Below are 21,710 nucleotides of genomic sequence, written 5' to 3' on the forward strand. Positions count from 1 at the left end.
CAGCGCTTTAACAACAAAATCTAAAAGCGGTACTCCAAGTGATGAATAAAACAGCAGAGTGAAGCAGAAAGCTGGCTGAAGCCGCTCTGCAGCATTTATCACACTGTCCATTCAACATCCCTGTGTGCTCCAGTTTGGATGTCATTTGTCTCTGCTTGTATAGCTCGCTTGTCTGTGCAGATCCAGAAAATGTGTCAGGATTCGATTACTGTCATACACATGTCACTTAAATCATGCAAACAACTATGATATAACAGCAGAGAGAAATACAGATGTCATGTTGTAGGGGGTCACTGAGGATATGATGTTCAATACTATAGTAATAACAAAATTTGAAAAATGTGTAATGCAACATGTAATTATAGATATGCTAACAAAATAACAAAAAGAAAACATACACAGACATATTGTCCTTTTAAGTATTCATTAAATATCTTTTTGGAAAATGGATATCAACACACGGTTTAAGTCATTAGTGTCAATACTCAAGGATTCACAAAATTGACATTTTCTTTAATACTATAAACCGCTTCAGAGACAGGAGCCTCGGATTCATAGTCTAAATGTTTATGACATAATAGGTTTCATTCGCAAATACTGCCATGATTCAACAGAAATTACATGCATGAGTTATTAACAACAGAGTGGGTGTCCATTCTAGGTTCTTAAAGACTCAAATGGCTTATAAAGAAGATAACAGGTACATTTTATTGTACTACTTTTTTCAGACAGTGGTGGAAAATAAATGTACTCATGTACCACTAACATTTTGAAGAACTGGTATTTCAGTATTTCCATTTTATGTTACTTTATAACTATCATATTCCACACTTCAGAGGAAAACATACTTTTTACCCTATTACGTTTATCTGACTGATATGGTTACTAGATGTTTCACATAAAAATATTTATGTCTTACAAAATATGGTACATTATGCAAAGTTTTTATCTTGTAACCTCAAATAAAAAAAGTCAAGTTACTGCCCCTTGTTGCATTTCATTGTTGTTAGTAGTTGCACCGAAGAGAGATTTCTTGTTAGATGGCTTCATGTAAAACACAACAAAAAAGCTCAAAATGCAGGACCTGTGGGGGTATTTTGTGGCCACTGGCATCGGAATGCTCGACCCTTTGGGTCCTGGTGGATCTCACGGATTGTCTGCAGGGCGTTGTTGTGGTCCTTGAGACGCTCCTGAGCTGTTTTCAAAATGTGGGTACATTGTCCAGCTGGAGGAGGCTGCTGCTGACAGGAAGAGATGTTGCTATGGGGTGTGTATATTTGCAATCTGCAATGTTTAGGTAACTCTGTAATTCCTGGATGTGTAGATAAACGACTGTCATGTTGTTGATGTCAATTTGCCAATTTTGTCAATTTTGTGTTCATAATTTGTTTCTGCTGCCCCCAAGTGGACAACAAAAGAATCAGTTATTGCAGGCTTAAGTGCTTGTCACATAATACAAAACCTCTTTCTATTTTAAATTAGCTGCATTCACCGTGTCCACATATATAGTGAATCTCACGGGTTTTAGTGACAGCTCACATTGAAAAGGAATTATCCAGCTGGCTTTGTGGGACCACTGACAATTTTAATATAAGATTTTATAGTCCAATTACATGTGGGCTGATCCTACTTGTTTGAGAAAGACCAACATGTCTCTCTAATGGAAATAGCAAACGAGTAATGCAGGACTAATCTCCGCAAACCCCTATCTGTTCCCTGGCAGTGGATTATTAATGGGCAGTGAGGAGGCTGGTGAGTACAGGGGCCTCTCCTCACTAATGCGTTCATTCCTCATTGTTAGATGTCTGGTGAGGAAAACACAAACACATGCTGCCTTTTCACAGACTCATACCTACAGGTACGCATGCATGCACACATGAACACATGCACACACACACACCTACGCGCAAAGGTGTGCCATCCATGCAGAATATATTCTTAAGGGAAATTATTATATTTTTAGTTGGCATTCAGTGTTGAACACTGAATCCTCTGCAGATCCTCTGATAAGGTCACAACAGCAAATTGAATGCAGCTTATTGAATCCCACACCCACGCTGTCAATCAGCATTTCCTAATTGGATCAAAGATTACTTGTGGCAGCTGTATAAAACATCAAACGAGTAATTAAACGAAATAATGAGAAAATAAACCTTAATGTTGCCAAGAGGGAATGGAGGCGAGCTGAGGAACGTGATTCTGCTGTGCTCTCTGAAATTATCTCTCTCTGGCTCAGGCTAATTGCTGGAGGATGTCCTCTTAACTGAGTGTGAAAAGCTGTGTCTAATTACAGCAACATTAATCATGCATTAGCATGTTATCACAAGGTTAACTTATCAGGAGGGGCCCAGAAGCAGCTGGAGGTGCCATTTACCCACGCTGCACTGGGCCAGCTGGGCCACAAGGGGTAGTGCTTGTTCTTCCTATGAATCATCACTCAGCCCCCTTGAAGTCAAGGGCTGAATTCAAAGGCGACTATGTTGGACTGCACTGAGTGAGAACTGTGCTTTTGAGATTCCTCTGTGTGGAACTGGACTGTCCAGAATCAGTATCAACAATATCATTTTCCTGTTGATTGTGGGCCTGAAATAAAAACATTTGTCCCAAGTGAATTCAGATTTTTAGGTGGTCATTTAGTAACATTTTACTTTGCATAGACACGCCAAAGGAGAGATCTTTACTCTACATTGTATGAGGAATTAGATGGATTGAAAGAATCAATGTCAAGCAATTGTGTGCTTGGTGAAGCAGTGGAGGCCAGTGTAATGAAGATTGACTGGATGGTGATTGCATCCTAAATTACTTTACCAATCAAATATAAATACAGACAAAACATCAGCCATCACTGATTGTTGGGAAGTGCAAAATAAAAACCATTTGCCATAGCCATAACAAGCAGCATAGATTACTGAATTGTGAATTAATGATGACATTGTCTGAATTGCTGAATTTTTAGTTTAAATATGCTTTTTAAAACGTACTGTACCGAATACTATAAGGGTATAGGAATCTATTTTGGCCCATTTTTGTAACATCTCATTGAAAAAAACATGTCAGATGTAATCGCACAAAGGTATGTGCGGCTTTGAGTCATCACATGCCAAATGACCTGCATGTGCGTAGCTAAAAGGTCATTTCTGGCAGCAGTTTGGTCCTTTGCCCTGACTTCATTACCAGCAGCTCCAGTGTAGTCTCATCAGGATTCCAGCAGGGCAGAGAAGCCGTACCTCCAGCAGCCCTGCCAAAGGCGCTCATTTGTCAGAGAGGCATGGAGATCACAGGCCGACAAATCTCCCACGTCTCCCAGACTGTCAGGCTCTTTGCCTGCATATCAAAGACAAAAGAACAGAGCCGGAGAGCAAGAGAGCAGAGCAGCAATTCTATTTAGAGATGGTCTGCCGTTTAAACCCCCCGAGCGTGCCCTTTGAAAACGCCTATTAGCCTGGGTGAGGGAGATTACAAGCAAATAAAATTACATTCATTGTGATATTTGATTTCATAATACCCCCAGAATTATAATTACACCGCACTCACACTTTTCATTTAAAAACCATTCTGCAACAACAAAGAATCAGAGATGGGAATGAGCAGGTTGTGCATCTAGCGAGTGAGTGCACATTATCAGGCCTGTTTCACTAGAAGTAACAATAATGGGAGAAGAATGGAGACACTAATAAGAATGTAATCAGGTGAGAGAGCGGGATTTAATGATATGGAACACAGGGCTTTATTTTCACTTTGTCAGTCTTTTGGTGCAACCACAGGAGAGCATGTTGGGAAGAAAATACCTGGTGTTATGTCCCTCCCAGAGACTGAAATATGGAAGCAGATATAACTTTTTTTTAAAAGTAGACTCACCTATTACCAACCAACACAATGGTTACAACCCTCATCAGATCTCAGCTGCAGCCTGTGTGTTTTTCAGGGTTGCACCAAAAGCACAACGGTGTATTGCATGGGGAATGTGGACATATGCTGTCTGGCTTAAACCAACAAGCCAAAGGGAAGAGATAAGAGACATTCTTGGGCGGCACAGAAACGAGGCATGAGAAGGGCCAGCTTGATAGCAGTACTTGTTGTTCTGATGTGTTAAATAGCTGGCCTTCAACACCCCAATCAATCGCTGAGTGAGCCACTGTGTAGCCAAGGGTTGTGTGAGATAGCCAGATGGCTGAAGTCAATGGAGCTTTGCCTGGTCTCTTGTGTCACAAAGGGATGATTATGAATCTGGCGACACACACTGGACAAAATGCATGAAATATTGCAGCTTGAATGTTTTCCTATTTTGATAATCTCAAATAGATGTTGTTTCAAAACCTATCACTGATTAATGCTCTGGGCTAACTAGCAACAGAATAATAACAAGTCATCCTTAAATATTTAACAACATTGTTGGCCTTGGGTGGCTGTCATGCACATTTCTGTTTTGTCTTACATGACTGACTTGTCTGATGTGATAAGTATAACTGTATCAATATGTATCAATGTTTGTTTACCAACCATTGTGTGGTTCTCCTGCCATTTGACATATGAAAAGTGGGAGGGAACCAAAATGGCAAGAGTGCGCATACTATACAATCACATCTGCAGGACAAGACAAGCATTTTGAACGTGCTCCAAGTCCTACAGAGGATTGTGATGAGAAATCTGCAAACAATCCGCTGTGCAAGCCCCATTGCAAGTGGAAGAACAAGCCCCTTAAGCTGTGACATTAATGAACACACAAAGATAAGATAGGGTTTGTTATCTTAGTGCATGGAACTCCTGCCCAGATAGGAGATAAGGGCCTTTCAAAGCATGTTTGCTGCCAGACAAATTTCCAAAGAATCATGGGAGGCAGGCAAAGCCAGACCTGGAATGCCGAGAGGCCCTGTTGAAGTCTCATGAAGAATATGATCCCACTGCCCTTTTACACCTTATTATAGCTCCCTTTGGTATTTTGGTGATAACGTGTTGATGACATACAATTTAAAACCAGTGGCCATTCTGTGCACAAAAGTGTGGCCCTTCCAGTGCTGAAAGAAGCAATAAGAATCCAACATGCATCTAGAGAGCAACCTCACACAGGGATTTGGGGGGTCTTAATACCAAACTGAATAGAAAACTCATGTTCATGTAGTTTATCAGAGCCTTATTTGCTTAATATACTCCTATTATGAACATGCTTAGTGGTTGTGAGCTGCCTCATTATCTCTCTGTGATAATGATGCAAAACTTTATAATAGTGATACATTAGTAATATATGTTTAAATATTACACTTCAGATTAGCATTGTATGACTCAACATGGCATTGTTTTCTTGATAGAACTGCAATTGCAGTCATCATAGAAGAAGAGGAATTTCATCCCTTTTTTTACCATGCAATTTAACTTTGTAGCACATTTAATGACAGAAATGATAGAACAAAAAATCAAAAGCTACTGACTAATCATTAGTGATTTCGCTATTTAGAAACCCTGCAGACTAAAATTAAAATGATCACTTTAAAACTTTTAAGAAAGAACTAAATTTTAAGGTAGCCTATTTATTGCACACAAGGTGTGAGTCAGCATGCTTATCAGCAAGCAATGGTAGCCGGTTACATCCTGTCTTGTAATACCACTTTGCACCTCAAGAGGTGACAGTCTGGTAGGATAGCTCAGGACCACCTCCTCATAACTGGGAGATGTATGTATTTGCTATATTTCACAACCTCTCTAAACTCTTTTTATTCTAATAAATAAACAAAATAAACCCACAAAATCTGAATTCACTTGAGGTAAGGGTACCCTAACCCTTAAATGCCTTAACTCACTGTAAAATACATTTCATCCTGGAGCTCCATTTATAAACTTGGTGCTGTATTCCCTGTCTTCAGAATGGCCATATTCACAGTGAGGCTGTTAAGCTGGTTCTTGTTTACGGTGTAAACACCAAAACACTACTGCGGCGCTCCGAGCTTCAAGTCTAGGTAGACTCAGTCGTGTCAGCTGTTAGGGCCACATGCTTACACTGCTAACCAAGCTAATATCTATAGCCACAGTTGGCTACAGCAAAGAGTATAGTTAGTTAGTTAGTGGTTAGTTAGCAGTTACTCTGGTGATATGCTTCCTATTTGTTTGGATTGACTTTTGTCAGATGGCCAGTTCTTTGAAACTGCCCCTTCAAACGTAGCTAAAATTGTTGTGAAGTCTTTCAATACATACTAAGACATTTATTGAACTAATTCTAACTTTTAAGTCAGCTGTAACTTGTGGATGCCTGTGTTTTTTTAGTAGTATTATTTATTTGATCATATTTGTATTCATGTTTTTGATCATACTTGTTCACAATTTTAGTATCTTCATTCACACCATCAAGTGGGACTACATTTCTTATTCAAATCAATCTGTGCAGTGACCAGGGACCCGCTTCCAAACCAGCTCCCTAGTCAGGGGCACTAACAGAAGAATCTACCTAATACATTTTTTAATCATCAGATTTCCAGAATTATAGCATACCCAGAACATTTTGCATAAAAAGCCAAATGACAATACTAACTTTATCTATTAACTTCCTGTAACCAACTCCTATCATACCTTTATCAACCAACTAAAAACATAGCTCTATTAGTCTGTAATTTAACAAATCAGATGCTGTGCTGTTCCTGGTTTAGAGTGCTGGTGGTCATATTCCAAATTGAGATTTGGCTCCACTCACAGTTTAATATTTAAGCTCTGTGTTTTTGACAGAGGGGTAGCATGTTTTTATGTGGAAAGATGGGATGTTTTATTTTTAAATGTGTTATTAATTCATAGGCTGTAAAAACAACCTTTTTGTCAATTTTGTAATTTCATATTGGAAGGGAAATCCTCTCATCGACGCCAAGAACTAGGTGTTGCATTTCTGCCAGCGTCAAACTGAATAAATGCTTATGAATATGCCCACACCACCAGAGGGGATGGACTAAATCGTAATTCTCATTCTGCGGCTTGGAAAAACTTCCGCCTTCCTGCATGCCAAGCGGCTCTGAGGCGATCCCAGTGATGAGCCAAGGAACGCTCTGCTAACTGAGCTCTGGAGAAATACGGTCACGGCAAGATCCATATTCAAATAAACTTCACTCTTGGCCCACGCACGCAAGCCATGTTGTCACCAGCTGGCAGTGCCTCTCACCGCCCCTTCAAATACTGAGCCACTTTTGATTAACGTCTCTATGGCTAATCATGTGCATTGGCTCTGCCAAATTGGACTAGCCACGTATGGCCTCCATTTGCCTTGAAATCTCTTATTTTTTTAAACTCATTTGAAGCATTTTAGAGCCTCCCTTTACACCAAGCACCCCTCCCCTAAGTCTTCTCTTGTCTAGCGCCCATACATAGAACAGAAAGGGTGGTGTGGCGGCATGGTGCCATCCTGTGGGTCCCTGAATGAGAGGACTATTGCTGCCAGATGCACCCAGCTGCATAAATGTTATTCATTTTTATGGCTTGTGTACACAATATGGCCAGTGTGGGAGATTGTAAGTTTCCACTAATGGCTGGAAAAATCCTCAGAATTGAATCAAAGTGGAAAACTTATTTTGGCTGGTGAGTGTACTGGACCTCCTCCTTTTCCATCTCCTTTAATTCTCTTCTGCTCCTCCCTGTCTCACATCGTGCTCTCTGCGGTCCTTCTATGAGTGATTTACAGTATATTCTTTCTCTGAGGCAGCATTGGCTGGTCTCCTTGCACTGCCATAGTGGTGGTGGAGTGAGACAGACGGAATATTTGTCATAGGTCCAGAGGTGCAAAGACATTAGACAGCACTTTGTCACCAGGGTACGGAATTCACACCATTTGGCTGTTTCCAAGTCAGCTTCTTAACCGCTGACTGGCCTGGTTTCTGTCAGCTGCTGCTCTGTTGACATTGAGGGCTAAAAAAAGATGGAAGGATGTATGCTCCTAGCCTTTTTAGGTGGTCAAAACAACATGCAGTCTTCAAAGAACGCTGTGACAGGGAACCACAGCCAAAGCTCTTGACTTGGTGCTCTCTCCCTCAGTTCACAGTTCAGATATAGTTTAGTGGTTTAGAATGGCTCTCGTCAGGGTTTCCTAACCCCTGCAGAGAGATGGGCTTGAACTCCGAGCAGAGCCACGGTCTCCCAAATCACCAGGCCCAGCTGAGGCCCCAGCAATCCAAATGTGATCATGGCGGGGGCCTCCCATCTCATTACCAATCTCCATTTCAAAACAGCCTTCAAATGGGAACTAATGCATTAGCTCTCGCTGGGGGAAAAGTCTAGGGAGCCACTACATAGCAGCTCAAAAACGCTTTCATACATGTTTTATCAGCAGGGGAAGAATGAGCAAGAGAGAAAAGGAGCTTGGACTGAACCATTCATTTGTTGCCCATCTTATTAGCTTGGCACTGTGTTATTAGCTGCCATTGTGCTCTATAAAAGCCCCTTAGGCCTGTCCCACTGTTCACTGAATCTGGGTTGAGCTCTGTGCCAAGTACTTTATGGAGGTATTTGAGACCATGAAAATTCAATCCCAAACCCTCAGCATTGAGGTTTCTCACAGATAAATGAAGAGGATTAGTGAAACAATAAAACAATGTCTTACCTTCAGATACCACCATATCCTATTAATTGGTATTATAGTAGAGAAATGTATAAAAAAAAAACAAAAAAAACACACAAAATCTTGTATCACAGTCACTTTTTGTGACAAGCTGTAATATGAAATCCTGTCACTGTAACAAATCTCAAATAGAGAATGTGTTTCAAATGATTAATATCAATGCAAATACAGAAAGTCATAAACAATCCCAGCTAAAACAAAACAAAACAACAAACAAACAAAAAAAAAACTGGGCATGTGAAGAATTGCTCTGGAAAAGAGCTGACAATTGCAGAAGCTGTGATAACCCACCTTGGGTTGGATATGCTAGGCAATGTGTCAATTGATTCCTATCTGATGATGGACTATGTGCTGAAATAAATTGACCTTGCCAGGCGATGAGTGAAATTGATGGAGCTTTTCATCTCCGGAGGGCCGTTCCACACTCAGCTGTAAAATGGATAGAGAACAGGACAGAGTGATTGAGTCAGGGGAAAATGTAAGGTGTGTGTTTTTCTTCTTCCAAAGCTTGCTTGGTAAATAATAGTTACATAAACAATCACTATGCAGTAACAAGTACAGGGGTTAAGTACCTGTTGTTGACTAGATGATTAGGACTAAAAGCACACAGTGCTAACACGAAGCTTGCCAATGACAGATGCTACCCATCAGCGGAATATGTGGCTCAATTACTAGGAGCCTAAATTGAAAGTGATAGTGATTTAAGTCTTCCCAATACACCATTCTGGTCTTTTCCAGAACAGTCTTTTCAAGGAGCGCTTTTAAAAAAAAATCCTGCTGGAGTGTGTGAGACACAGGAGCGCCATTGATTTTCAATAACACCCCCTAATGACCTGGCTACGGTTTGATCCACGCTGTCATTATGGGCTGATACCATGGGACAGGATTGGTGGGTCTCGCGGCACACAGCAGCGAGATGAGTAGTCGGGGCATTATCAGGATGAATTGGCCATCTCTGGACAGGCGGCAAGCACAGCCGAGGTCTTGTCAATAACAGGATGGGGCGCCTCAAGGCTCCCTCCGCAGCCCACTCCAGTATGCCTTCCGGCCTCATTAGAAAAGCAGATGAGTGGTGTGCGTGAGGAGAGGAGGCGTATGAGAAGAAAGAGGAGCCTCTCCTCCACCATCCGATAGCCTGCCTCCCAGGCATTGCTTCTCTTAATGAGTGCAGACCGCGGGTCAATATGCCGCTGGGCTGCCAGTCAATACCGGTTACCTGCAACACAAACACTCAAAACCTGCTTTCATACAAAATCAATGTTCTATTAGTCCCTCCCTGTATTGCTTTGGCCCAATCTCATCGATCCCCTCTGAAGAGCTCTGCCAGTGTATGACAGATTATGGTCAAATGATCTGATGGCTTAGGCTACTCTGCCAGCCAAGTCTGTTGCCTTTGTGATTTTAAAGTAATAGCTTGATATCAGATGAGCAAATATTCTAAATGCTGAAAACTGAGGCACAAGCATTATTGGCAATCCTATCAAACTCACATCAACATTCCACTTAGTAGGTTTGGCTTACAGACAAAATCAGTACTTGTACTCGCTACTGACAATGAGTGCCAAGATGAACGACAAGCAGCAAATGTATGACATTAGGTCCAAACTTTATTCCGTACATTTTAAACCATGAATGTTCATTTTCATTTTTTGCACGCCTAAAACTCTACTTGTTTTGTATACAAGAGTCTAAGAAAAACAACTGCACAACACCACAAGGTTGACAGAGAAAGTCCTTTTGCCGCCCACTAAAAAGTGTCCTTCTATTCTGTCTGGGGCTGGTCCAGTTTGTGACTTGGAAGTCTTTTAATAATTCAATCATTATTTCATTGACAATATAAACATGTGTTAATCCAAGTTTCTCTCCATTTTGCCAGTATAGTCTGTTCTCTCCATGAGATCTCTTCATTAGGGTGCTGTGTGCTGCTTTGCATAGATTGCAGATGATCCTTCTAGGCCCCCTTAACAACACCCTCCTGTCATACTTCGCATTAATTGGCCATGTTTGTCTGTTGCCATGATATTCAACAAGGAAGTGATTTCCTGTGTTTCATTTAATTTTGTTTTTTCTAGAAATGGTTAAAAAGACTAATAAATTTACACAGTCATTTTTCAACGAAGGAATATTAACAAGTTATGTACATCAGTTTTCTTTACAGAGACTGAACAAAGACCTCATAATATATATTTATCTGCATATCTCAAAGGCAAAACAAATGAACAAAACAGTAATGTAACATTGTACATTGTCATCATTGAGGATATCCTGGTACCATGAGGTTAAATTACTGAAGGTTGTAACCAAAATCCAGTCTTTACAGTGGGTCATAATGGATATGTCTCACAATCAACTGGGATAAATATTGTAAAAGGCGTGACTAATGCACAAAATACATAAAATTCATAGAAATAATATCTATACATGGAACAAGGATAGGAAATGTACAAACTCATTTCAGGACCTCTCTTTTCGCACAAAGCTGAAAAAAGGTATTGGATTAATATATTAATAAGTATTATCAAATATTTAAGTCGGAAATAAACATACACATATTTGTGTTCTCTTTACCGACATTATTCAACCCCCAGTTCACTAAAAATAAAGTCATGGCATGTGCTTAATCAGCCTTACACACCTTTACTTTGTACAATCATACCCTTTCCCTTAGGGAGTTTTGCTCTTCTCTGCTGAAGAGCAGTGCATTTTGTTCAGAAGAAGATTTCAAATTGGGGGATTGGGGCTTGTGAGTGCGTCTGGTAAGACTTGTTGCACTCTTTTAAGAAGCTACCGAGCCTCTACCTCTTTAGGGTTGCGAGATGGAGAGTAGTCCCGTGGGTCCTGGGTGGTGGTGAGGGGGGTAGTCCTCCTGGGTGAGGCTGGCCTGGCACTGCCAGCTGGCACGAGGGGTGGGGGCGCACTGAGTGCGGCAGTTGGAGGTGTTCTATTTAGAGGGCCATTGTGTCCTGTGGAGGGGCTGAGTCTGGGATAGGGCATGCCACCTAGGTGAGGCATAAAGGGGGGCATGTGGGGTAGATGGCCCTCCATGGGGGATTGGTGCAGCTGATGGAGGCGTGCTCTGTCTAGTTCCTCCCTTAGGTGAAGGCGCTCTCGCTCCTCTGCTTGCTGTCTCATCCTCTCATGCTCCCTGCGCACCTCCAACAGGTGCTCGTGGTGAGAGTAGTCATGGGCCTCCCTTTCACGGTATGCTCGTTCCTGGTCATACACACTGGGGAAGCGATGTCCTTGCTCAGCCCGTAGCTGGAAGTCCATGCGCCGTTGCAGATCTAGGCTGCGGTAGGCCTCTCTAAGGGGGTCCCAAGGGAAGGCAGGGTGTGGTAGGCGCTCTCGTCCTCCTAGGGGGCTCACTCCCATGAAAGGAGCCATGCGAGCTCGGTCTAGCACATTGAGGCTGCCCATCTGGGGCATGGCACTCATGGAGAGGGGCAGAGAGTGTGTCATAGGGACACCATGCAGGGCAGGCGCTGGGATGTCACTGCCACGTGGTGAGGGGAGTGGGGGCTGCTGGGACAAAGGTGGGTGGTGGTGGTGTGGGTTTCCAGGTTGGCTGATGTGAGGAGCAAGAGCTTGGGCTGGTGGTTGAGGGGCAGGCTCAGAACTTACTACCATGACCTCCTGCTCCTCCTTCCTCTCCTCCTTAATCTTCATGTCATTTTTGACCTTGTGGAGGAGCTCTGGTTCTTTCCTCTCACTGTCCTTGAGAGTAGGTGGAGGCCCACCTGCCATTTTCATTCCCTGCTCATTGATCACTGCTTTGGAGTATGGAGAAGGAGAACGTTGAGCGGGTTTGATGGAGTCTTCGGAGGATCTCCTCTCTAGCATCTCCTTGGCAGGTGAGCGGCTCTCCTTCACCTTCACATCAGCCAGCGTGGAAGACTCTCTGTGGCGCTCCAGCAGCTCCTTCTCTGCGTCACGGACTCGGTCTACACTGCCACTGTGATGTCGACCCGAATCATTGGAGTTCTGGCTGTTTGAGCGAATCAGGCTGCTAATCTGGTAACTAACTGGTGCAGAGGCTGGAGATGAACGGTTGGAGTGGCGGTTGCGATCCACAGAATCCCTGTAAAACAAGCATAATATACAGTATATGGTCTTTATTTAGGTATCATTTGCCTAGATTAAATTTTCTAAATAAAATCTGACTTCTTGTCGCTGTTTACTGCCTTTAATTTGGCAGCAACTGCATATGTTACTAAAATATCATCCCCAGAGATCCTTCCAATTAATGTTTGACAAATAACTCACAGCTCACAACTCATAATACTAGTTGGAAAAGGGTTCATTATTGTGGCTACATCTTTAGAGTTGTGACCATGTATTTGAATAATTACGTGTACAGTTTTGATTTGTACATGCAAAAATGTCCAATTTCTATAATAATAATTACTTAGTAATAGTTAATTTGCATCTGCCTTAAACTCACCTGTCTTTATCCTTCTCCTCTTTACCGATGGACGGGTCTCTTTTCTCTCGTTCTCTCTCCCTTTCTCTTTCCCGTTCTCTCTCCCTCTCTCTGTCATGGCTGTTGGCTGAGCTGCTTCTTTCAGTGTCTGTGGTTTTGGGCCACTGTGGCGGGGTAGGGAAAGATGGCGGGGTGCGTCGCAGTCTGTTCCAGGTGTCGTGATGGGGGCTGCCAAATGTGGGCAATCCTCCTGGTCCCTCCTTGGTGCCAAACATATTGTTGGACCCTGAAGGGGGAGACAAGCATGGGACCCACTGTAAGTTAATTGGGCACAAAACCTTCTTGAGGACAAATAAAATGAGAAAGATTCAACAACAAAAGCTTCTTTTGTCTTTGTCTCTGGAGATTCTCTCACTGAAGCTGATTGAAAGAGTTAGAGGTTAATGGTTCCCCCACAAGAGAAAAAAACTCTACTCATTTGCTTTCGGACTAAAGCCCCCCACTCCTTTGTTGAACTGGATGAACAGGGAGACTCGCTTGCCCTCTGGAGCTGAGGGCTGTGAAAAGCCAAGGGAGACCTAAGCATTCCACAGCATGTCTATTCCAATCACATCCATTTTCACAACAGGGTGACCGATCTGGCACACATAAATAGGAGGGATGAAGAGAAAGAGAAAAAGGCATAGCAAAAAGGATGTAGGGGGAAAAGAGAAAGCCCTCCATGGTGGTTCAGAAGGGCCTTGTCAAATAATTAATTGATGAACTGCCACCAAACAGCAGACCTGAGAGTGCCTGTTGGCAGCAGTGCGGCCAGATTAAAGCCAGGTTATAGGGGACATGGTTGGTGGATGAAGTGGTGGCAGGGAGGAGGTTTGCTGTGGTGTGTTGTATTGCGTAGCTGGGCTTCCCTGAGCTAAGGCTTTGTTGACATAGAAACTAGAGCTAAGTATCTTGATTTTTTTCCTCCTTTCCTGGCTCTCCCTGTGGTCTAACTGCCCTCCTCTGTTCTGTCATGGCCACAGGGGCCAGATTGAAAAGGGGGGCGGTGGAGGAGGAGAAGGGGCCAACGCTTACCAAGCGAGGGGTTGCCTAATCCTCCGAAGGCACTGCTTGAAAGGTTGCCGAGGCCGCCAAAGGAACTGGAGCGACTGAAAGGATCTGTAAAATGCCAAACAGGGATTAGCAAAAAGGGGGGGCTGGCTAGCGGTGCTCACCCCAACACCAATCCATTCCACTCGGCTTTTCTCTTACAAGCGAGCTGTGTTTTTTTAGCGCTGCCACCCTAGCTCTCTGCCTGGCAATCCTGCAGTAGCGAGGTCGCTTGGATGCTGGATTCACTGCCACTAACTGGAGTGGAGTGTCTCTGACCCTTCTGGAGCTAGTGGAACAACTCTTCTTGATGGGGAAATGGGTTTTGAGTTACTGGAGCTGAGATGAAAATAGACTGTGGTAGGGCAGGTGAACTAGAGGCTGCAAAAATTAGACTAGACAGACAATAACTTAACTGGAGAATCAGTGTGTGACAAGCTCCACTGATGGACACTAAAGCCTCCAAATTTATAAAAATAGCACAAACATTTATCCTGTGAATGACACTCATCAACTGTTAATTTACTTTCCCATTTTAATTCAGCAAAATCCGTCAGGAAATGCAGAACTTATCAACAGAGTAGGGTTTGGGTGTTTTCAGCTTTGGGGCTTGTTAATATATCAGAAAAGACAACAACTGAGAAATCTCCTCTGCCTCACACATGAATTCCCGGGACAGGAAAAAAAATATTCACTAAATCTTCCTTCTCAGTGCGCCATGTATTCATAAGTACAAAATGGATTGACTCAAGGGCTTATTCCATGAAATCAACTTGCTGCTCTGAACCCGAACAGTGTTTCAGATAGAACGGTGGAAAATAAATGAATGCATGAAAAAAGAATTAGGGCGTAAATAAATCCAACAGCATTAACCACCTTTCATTACTTCTAAGAATTACAAAATCAACTTTGCATGCATATAGAAAATGATGTCATATATGCTCTCACACTATGTATAGATTGTTCAAACAAATGAGGGAGACTGAATACGAGGTTAGCTAAGTCTTTCATAACCCCAGACTGTGTTATGATTCACATTGTCTGATTATATGACGGCTACATTCCCCATTACCATGAACTTCCAGTTTATTCAAGCAGAGCTGATAGTGGCCAGCTGGACTCCATATTAACCTTCAAATGAACGCTGGTGGCTTGTAATGAGTTTAAAACATGAGTGAAGTGCAGAGAGAGTGAGTGAGGGAGACTGTGAGAAAGAGGAGGAGACAAATGAATAAAACAAATTGAACATGAGTTTACTTACACTTACCTGCCAAATGGCTAGGAGGCAGGAAGCCGCTGGGGTGGGGGGCGGGGCCATATGGAGAGGGAGCTGGGTGGCCGGAACCTATCAGAGCGGAGAGGATATAACAGTGTTATTACTATCCAGTCAGGCAGTTTTAAATGTTCTAACTAGGCATGCAGAGACAATCTGAAATCATTATCCATCAAAAACAATCACCATTTTGACCCATGATTAGAAATGACTAAAAATACAAATGTGAGAAAATAACAAGTATTTTTCCTAAACAGCATCATAAACTTGTTGAATATACATGAAAGCTAGAGGAATTTAGAGATTGCTGAGAAATGCCAATTACCAATTGATATTTTGCTTTAATTTCAGCTGTTGCATGTTTGTGTGTGAATCTAAATTCGGTTACTGAGGTCAATTCCTGACTGTGCAACAAGCTGGCCTCTTTCACAAAACACTGCTACCATCACCCATATTCCATGAATTGTTAATGAAAGAACCAATTACGGGAGTGCCTCTGACACACCACTGCATAATTACCAGTCAAAGGCCGTTCGCCTCTCTGTTGCCCTCCAATGCAGGCCAAATCAGTCAATTACCTCACTGAGAGTCATCCATATTCATAGACATATCTGACTCCCTTTACTGGCAAAACATTTGCTATGAAAGCACTATAATTAAGTGAACATTACATGAGAGGAGAGGGAAAAAAATATGCCATTTCACTACACTGTTGGAGGAACATTTTCTAAATGCAGCTATAAATGCTCATTTGCATAGAGACAAAATTGGTATTGGAAAGCTTCAAGAATGGGATCATTTGAGTGTTTTGAATAATTCGTCTTGGAAGGGGCAGTTCATCACTGTGTACTGAGTACTGGCAGACCTTACTGACCTGTGGAAGAGAAAAGGGGTCGCGCCAGGTCATGAGGGTACGGGAACCCTGGGAAGACTCCTGGAGCTGGGGGTCGACTGAACAGGTCCAGCTTCCCATTCATGTCCAATTTGTGAGGATCCAGCTGCATTTGCTAGAATTGAGAGAGGCAGAGAAGACGAGAGGGGAACAGACAAAGAAAATCAGGCTGGGAGACAACAGTACCAAACATTTCCAACAGCTAAGAGAGGGACTACACTGGGTGAGAGATCAGAGGAAGACAGAAACATCAACAAAGGCTCTATTCTGGCCAAGTGTGTTATAACAAATATATGTAAGCTGATTAGGGACACTAAATCCTTGGTAACAGGGTTCAGGGCCCAACAAGGACTGACACCACTGGGCCAGCTGAATTAGTAGAGGATCTCCATGGCAAGGCAACACCATCCTCTGTTAGCGAGAGGAACATTTCGTACTCATGTTGGATTTTGATGAATATAAATAATACTTCAACTATCAAATCACTTAGTGTTCTAAATGTGGCAGTTTATCATCTGCTCCTTTTTCTTTAGATGCAGTGACTCATGCACAGAGCCTGGTGCTTAGAAAGTGTAACTTTCTTTTGGTATTTCTGAAAATGTGTTAGCATAACATTAGGAGACACCACTTTTCGTGGACTTCCTGTTGTTATTAACTTTTACAGCCTTCTGGTTTCTGTTTTGTAATCCCTCCAACCAACACACATACACACACACACACAGTCTTTCTCAGTCATGATTACATATAGTTTTTAACTGGTAAACATCTATGACATGACGAGCCCTACTTTGTCCATCATCAATATACTGTATCTTGTTTTACATGACAGCAAGATTCCTTCAAGACATCATTATCCACCTCACGCACCTTCATTTTCTGCTGGTGGTGGTAGATCTGCCATGCGATCTGGACATGTACTGCGCACCACTTGCCAGGTTTCTAAAAATTTAGAGAGAAACTGATGTTAGCCTGCTGGCTTTGATATAGGGAGCTAAAAATGGATTCTGGCATTGAGATTTTCTGGCCAAACTACAAAGTGGGAATCAGAATTCCCAAATCTTTCAACCAGGCAATGGATTAAGAAAATCTAACCCTGACTAAATCTGACCCAACAGAAACCTCAAAGCTAACCTTAAATGCAGGCAAAACTCTGCATTTCCTTGATTAGGAGCTCTTGGAGAATTTGTTTTAGACTTTGTGGCCTGGCCAGAGAGAGTTGAAACATTTAACAAAAGAGGACAAGGCAGCAACTTACCCTAACAGATGTCCTGAATGGATCTGTTATCTGTATGGACAAACAGACAATCATTATCACCAACAACAGAGATAAGTAGCCGAAATGTACAGCTCTGAAAAGCTCAGAAATCAACAGGGTTGGGAGCCTCTAATCACACTGGGACTTTGCATTCTTGTTATGTACTTTTAGAGACTTTGCCTGTGGCCATAGATATGCAAAAATTGAAATGCTTTGTGTCAAAAGATGTTAACGCAGATTCACGCATTCACATCTCTCTGAGACACATACTGTACATATGGCACATGTGTTACTTTGACCAGAAGAAACAAAGCAGGAGCAGACTGGTTCGTTGTTATCGGCTTGATGCTTACCCGTGGATCCTTCTGTAGGAGTGTGTGAGGCACTGCTCCAGGACGTGCCGCTACATCAATGGGATTAGATGCCTTACATAGACAGAAAGAGAAAGATAGAGAGACAAAAGGAAAGAAATACATGGTGATCAACCAGTTGCAACATTTATAAACTTGAAAAAGAAAGAAACAACAACATACACAAAGTTTCTGACCTCATATACTTCCGCATGAAAAAAAAATTGCTTACTTGAGCTGTAAATTTCTACCGAAGAGAATGGCATAACTATTGTAAAATACTGTAACTCTAACTAACTCTAACCTTAAATCCTCCTCCAGTGGCACTATAGCTCACCAATCCTCAACAACTGCTCCTACAGTATAGGGCTAACGTCAGTTGATAAAACTGTAATGAGGCCATGCCAGAACACATCTCTGATATCTCTGATCTCCTCTTTAAGTCTTTGAAGCACAAGTGCCTAGATCAGCCTTATTAATCCATCCCGACTGTACATCAGGGATAGAATGATCCTAGAGCGTGACCTGGGTCACCAGCTCCGCAAACAAACACACATCCCAAGCTCTCCCCCACAAGCTTCTCTCCAAGCATACTTGGCAGGGGCTTTGGATGCATAAGACTGCTCCTTGAACCATCTGGAGAGCCTTTGACAAAAGGGCCCTTCCATGACAGAGCCCCCTGGGAATAGGGCCAGCGGATTTAGGCCAGCTTTGATTGGTGGCTTACACCGGGTCACAGCCGCTGGGCATCTGCCAGACAGACTAACATCCTCCCACCCCTTCCCATCCATCGCGTCCCCACTGCCCCCTGCATCTTCCCTCCTTTGCTCTTCTAAAAAGACATTACTTTCGTATCTTTGGCATGACCTGTCACAACTAAGGTCAGCAGACAGCTCAGACCCTGGTTCAGGTCCATTACAAATGGGTTTATGGATTTAAATGGAATGGTATGATGTTTATTAGTATACTGTTTCACATTTTCATTGTATAGTGTACCTCACAGGAATTTAGTGTGGTAAAATGTCAGTATATAAAAAAAAGCATGTATCATATGTCATGAAGGGGCAAAAACACACACATCTGATTTTACCACTTCCAAGCATTCTATTTATTATTCCTTGCACTAATTTCCTCTGGTGAGTGTGTGTAACAATTTTGACCAATGCAAAGTCTATAGTAGGCCATTTACAAAAGGTGACTCCTCATGAATGCATGTCATTTCATGAAGAGCAAAAAGGTCAACTTGCATTTTAAAATTTTGGTTTGCCTTGTGTGTGCTATTAGTGAGCTTTTCATTTGTGTCCAAGTTTGTATGATTTATTTTGAGCAGAATGTTCCTAACATTCTCTGCTTGTTTGTTTAACATGGGTTGAGGGCAGGGAAGTGGGGCTGACCTTGGGCTGGAAGGCTCCTTGCAGCGAGCTGAAAGGTCCTGAGTGTGGGAGCAGCGGGGGCATGCCTGGCATGGTGGGGGGATAGGAGGGGAAGAACTGGGGAGAAAAGAGGAGGATGGGAGGCACAAAAAGACATAGAGCAAAATCAAACAGAGATACGTACAGGACTCAAGCATATGCACACACAAAACCGTAGCCACAATAAATGCTCTCACGGTAACAATCAAATATATCAAATATTTGATTTGCCAAATGCAAATAACAAACTGAAATTGAAATGATAAGAAGAAACTCACGTTTGAATGTCTGATGAATGGATTGTCCAGTTTGGGTGTGTATTTGTCGAACTGGAAGAGATAAGAGACAAAAGAATCAGGAAACAAAAGTCCACAGAATGATCTACTTTACCAAATTCCTTCATGCAAAATCCTTGTTTAATAGTAACGTCTCATTCTTTTTATATCACAAAAGCAAAACACATGACCAACATCTGTAACTGGTAATAAGCAGGGTTTTGATCCAAAATAATAAGCCCTGGAGAAAGCAGCTGGCTTGCACAGGTCATGGGTTTACTTAAACTGCATGGTCAGATAGGCAGTTAAATTACTAACAATACAACTGCTTTAGCAGACAGCCAAGATGAAGACAGCCTGCATGATTTTCCAATTGAGCATACAGACGGTGGGCGTGGAGGCCCAGTTTCGGAATCAGACCATTTTTTGTTTCTATTCACTGGAAAATTTGTAGAAATGTGAATCTAATTGCTTTTGACTGCCATGCCTTTTTCTTTTACAAGTCCTGATGATAGAGATGGAGGGGCAGTACATGGAGACATATAGCTTGCTTTGTGGGTTAGAAAACCAGACGTCAAAAAACAGGCCATTTCTCTGTGCATAAATTCATGGAAAGAATATATGGAACCTGTGTGTCTGTCTTTCATGAATGAAACTGAATCAAAAAGATGACATCTGCAATGATTAGGAGCTAATTCAGTACATCTCAGCATGAAATTGATATAACCTTGGCATTCTGAATTGATGTGAGGACATCATTTCTGTGGTAGATCTTAAAGCCTCAAAGAACAATCTCAAGTGGAATGTTACTTATAAAAACTATGTCAAGTTTTGATGATGTCCTGAACACATGGGAATCTAGTCAGTAAGCTGAGAATGGGGTGGAGGAGGGAGAGAGTGTTGTCCCATGTATGAATGGGAACTTTGTATGCCAATTCTGGCTCTCTATTTTGAAACAGGCTAATTACAAGTGACAGCAACTTATTCCTATTCCGCAAATATACAAACCATTTACAGGTACTTTTTGTGAGTGTTTTCACAAAGCTCTCTTGGCAGGCGCAGACATTTTGGGTTTACATAAAAAAAATGAGTGAATCAGTGTTTCTGTGCACACGTGTGCAGCGACACGGGAGGTTGAGGGGAGAGTGGGTGTAGGGTTGGCTAAGCTGCTGTTGGAGACGCAGGGTTTGCATCAGGGGTCCTCTGGTGAAGCACGACCATTCACATCTGCACACAAAATGGCTGCAGAGGCAGCAATGGTGTTGGAGGCCTTGTTTGTGGGTGATAATGGGACCAAATCAAAGCCTACTGAGAGGAAACCCCGAGCCAGCTCCTGAGCTCATTAAGCAGCTCCTCTGCATTTCTGAAGGCGCGGACTATTTAATGTCTGACACTGAGAGAGGGAATCTGGCCGCTTTATTGCCTTGTAAAAAAAGAAAGCAAGAAAAAAAGAAAGAGAGAAATAAAGAAAGAAAGAAAGAACAAAAGAAAGAAAAAAAAATCCCTTTTAATTTATGGTGCCGTGCCTGTCGCAGTTTTATGGCAAACAGCTTTGGCTAATTAAATCTTAATATTTTATCTTATAACTACTAAGGATATTCCTTGTCCAAAGACGAGGCAGGGGCAAGGGGGCGGGGTAGGAAAGACACTCTGCCAGTGCTGCCATTTGGCAAGCCAGCTGCTTGAGGGGATTGAACAATAAACAAAAATATGGGCTTCATAATTTCATTAATCACAGCCATTAGCCAAATACTGTTACATAGTTGAAATGACATGGTGTGTCTGCAGAAGGAGGAGAAAATAACAGAGAGACAGAGAAAAAGAGGCGGCACAAATGGGTCATACTTGGTTTGCCTTTTCATGACAATACAGTAAAAATAACCATAACATCATCATTACTCTTGCCTCTCCAAGCAAGGACCAAAGAGAAGAAAAACAGGATTGTTACTGAGGGGAAGAAGGGAGGGGAAAAGCCACAAGTTAAGTAACAACACAGTTTCAACTGAAAGGAAAAAAAAACAGCAGAGGACATTAATGGCAGTCTCAAATTTCATGGTAACAATACAACAAGAGATGGGAGGAATATACATCATGGACTACATAATGCCAGCATTAGCAAAATGAAGAAAATCACCTCTTTCATCTTCAAAGACAGGACTG

At 42.3% G+C, this 21,710-nt stretch overlaps 1 protein-coding gene across 9 annotated transcripts in view; it reads right to left on the bottom strand.

Moving 5' to 3' along the window:
- Positions 1-10,173: 10,173 nt before the first annotated feature.
- fbrsl1 (fibrosin-like 1) overlaps positions 10,174-21,710 on the bottom strand; it is a 264,778-nt gene continuing 253,241 nt past the window's right edge. For 5 of the 9 annotated variants that reach the window (XM_046385770.1, XM_046385769.1, XM_046385767.1 and 2 more), the window contains 10 exons: positions 19,554-19,604; positions 19,258-19,353; positions 17,867-17,938; positions 17,514-17,543; positions 17,126-17,197; positions 16,241-16,373; positions 15,355-15,438; positions 14,079-14,162; positions 13,026-13,290; positions 10,174-12,662 (listed from right to left, as the gene is read on the bottom strand). In XM_046385770.1, the coding sequence (XP_046241726.1) occupies positions 11,369-12,662; positions 13,026-13,290; positions 14,079-14,162; positions 15,355-15,438; positions 16,241-16,373; positions 17,126-17,197; positions 17,514-17,543; positions 17,867-17,938; positions 19,258-19,353; positions 19,554-19,604 (2,181 nt within the window). In that variant the 3' untranslated portion in view covers positions 10,174-11,368. The remainder of the gene's footprint in view (positions 12,663-13,025; positions 13,291-14,078; positions 14,163-15,354; positions 15,439-16,240; positions 16,374-17,125; positions 17,198-17,513; positions 17,544-17,866; positions 17,939-19,257; positions 19,354-19,553; positions 19,605-21,710) is intronic. The other 4 variants (XM_046385768.1, XM_046385771.1, XM_046385774.1 and 1 more) reach the window with 4 other exon arrangements.

The sequence above is a fragment of the Scatophagus argus genome, chromosome 4 (assembly GCF_020382885.2).
Source record: "Scatophagus argus isolate fScaArg1 chromosome 4, fScaArg1.pri, whole genome shotgun sequence".
Taxonomy (NCBI): Eukaryota; Metazoa; Chordata; class Actinopteri; family Scatophagidae; genus Scatophagus; species Scatophagus argus.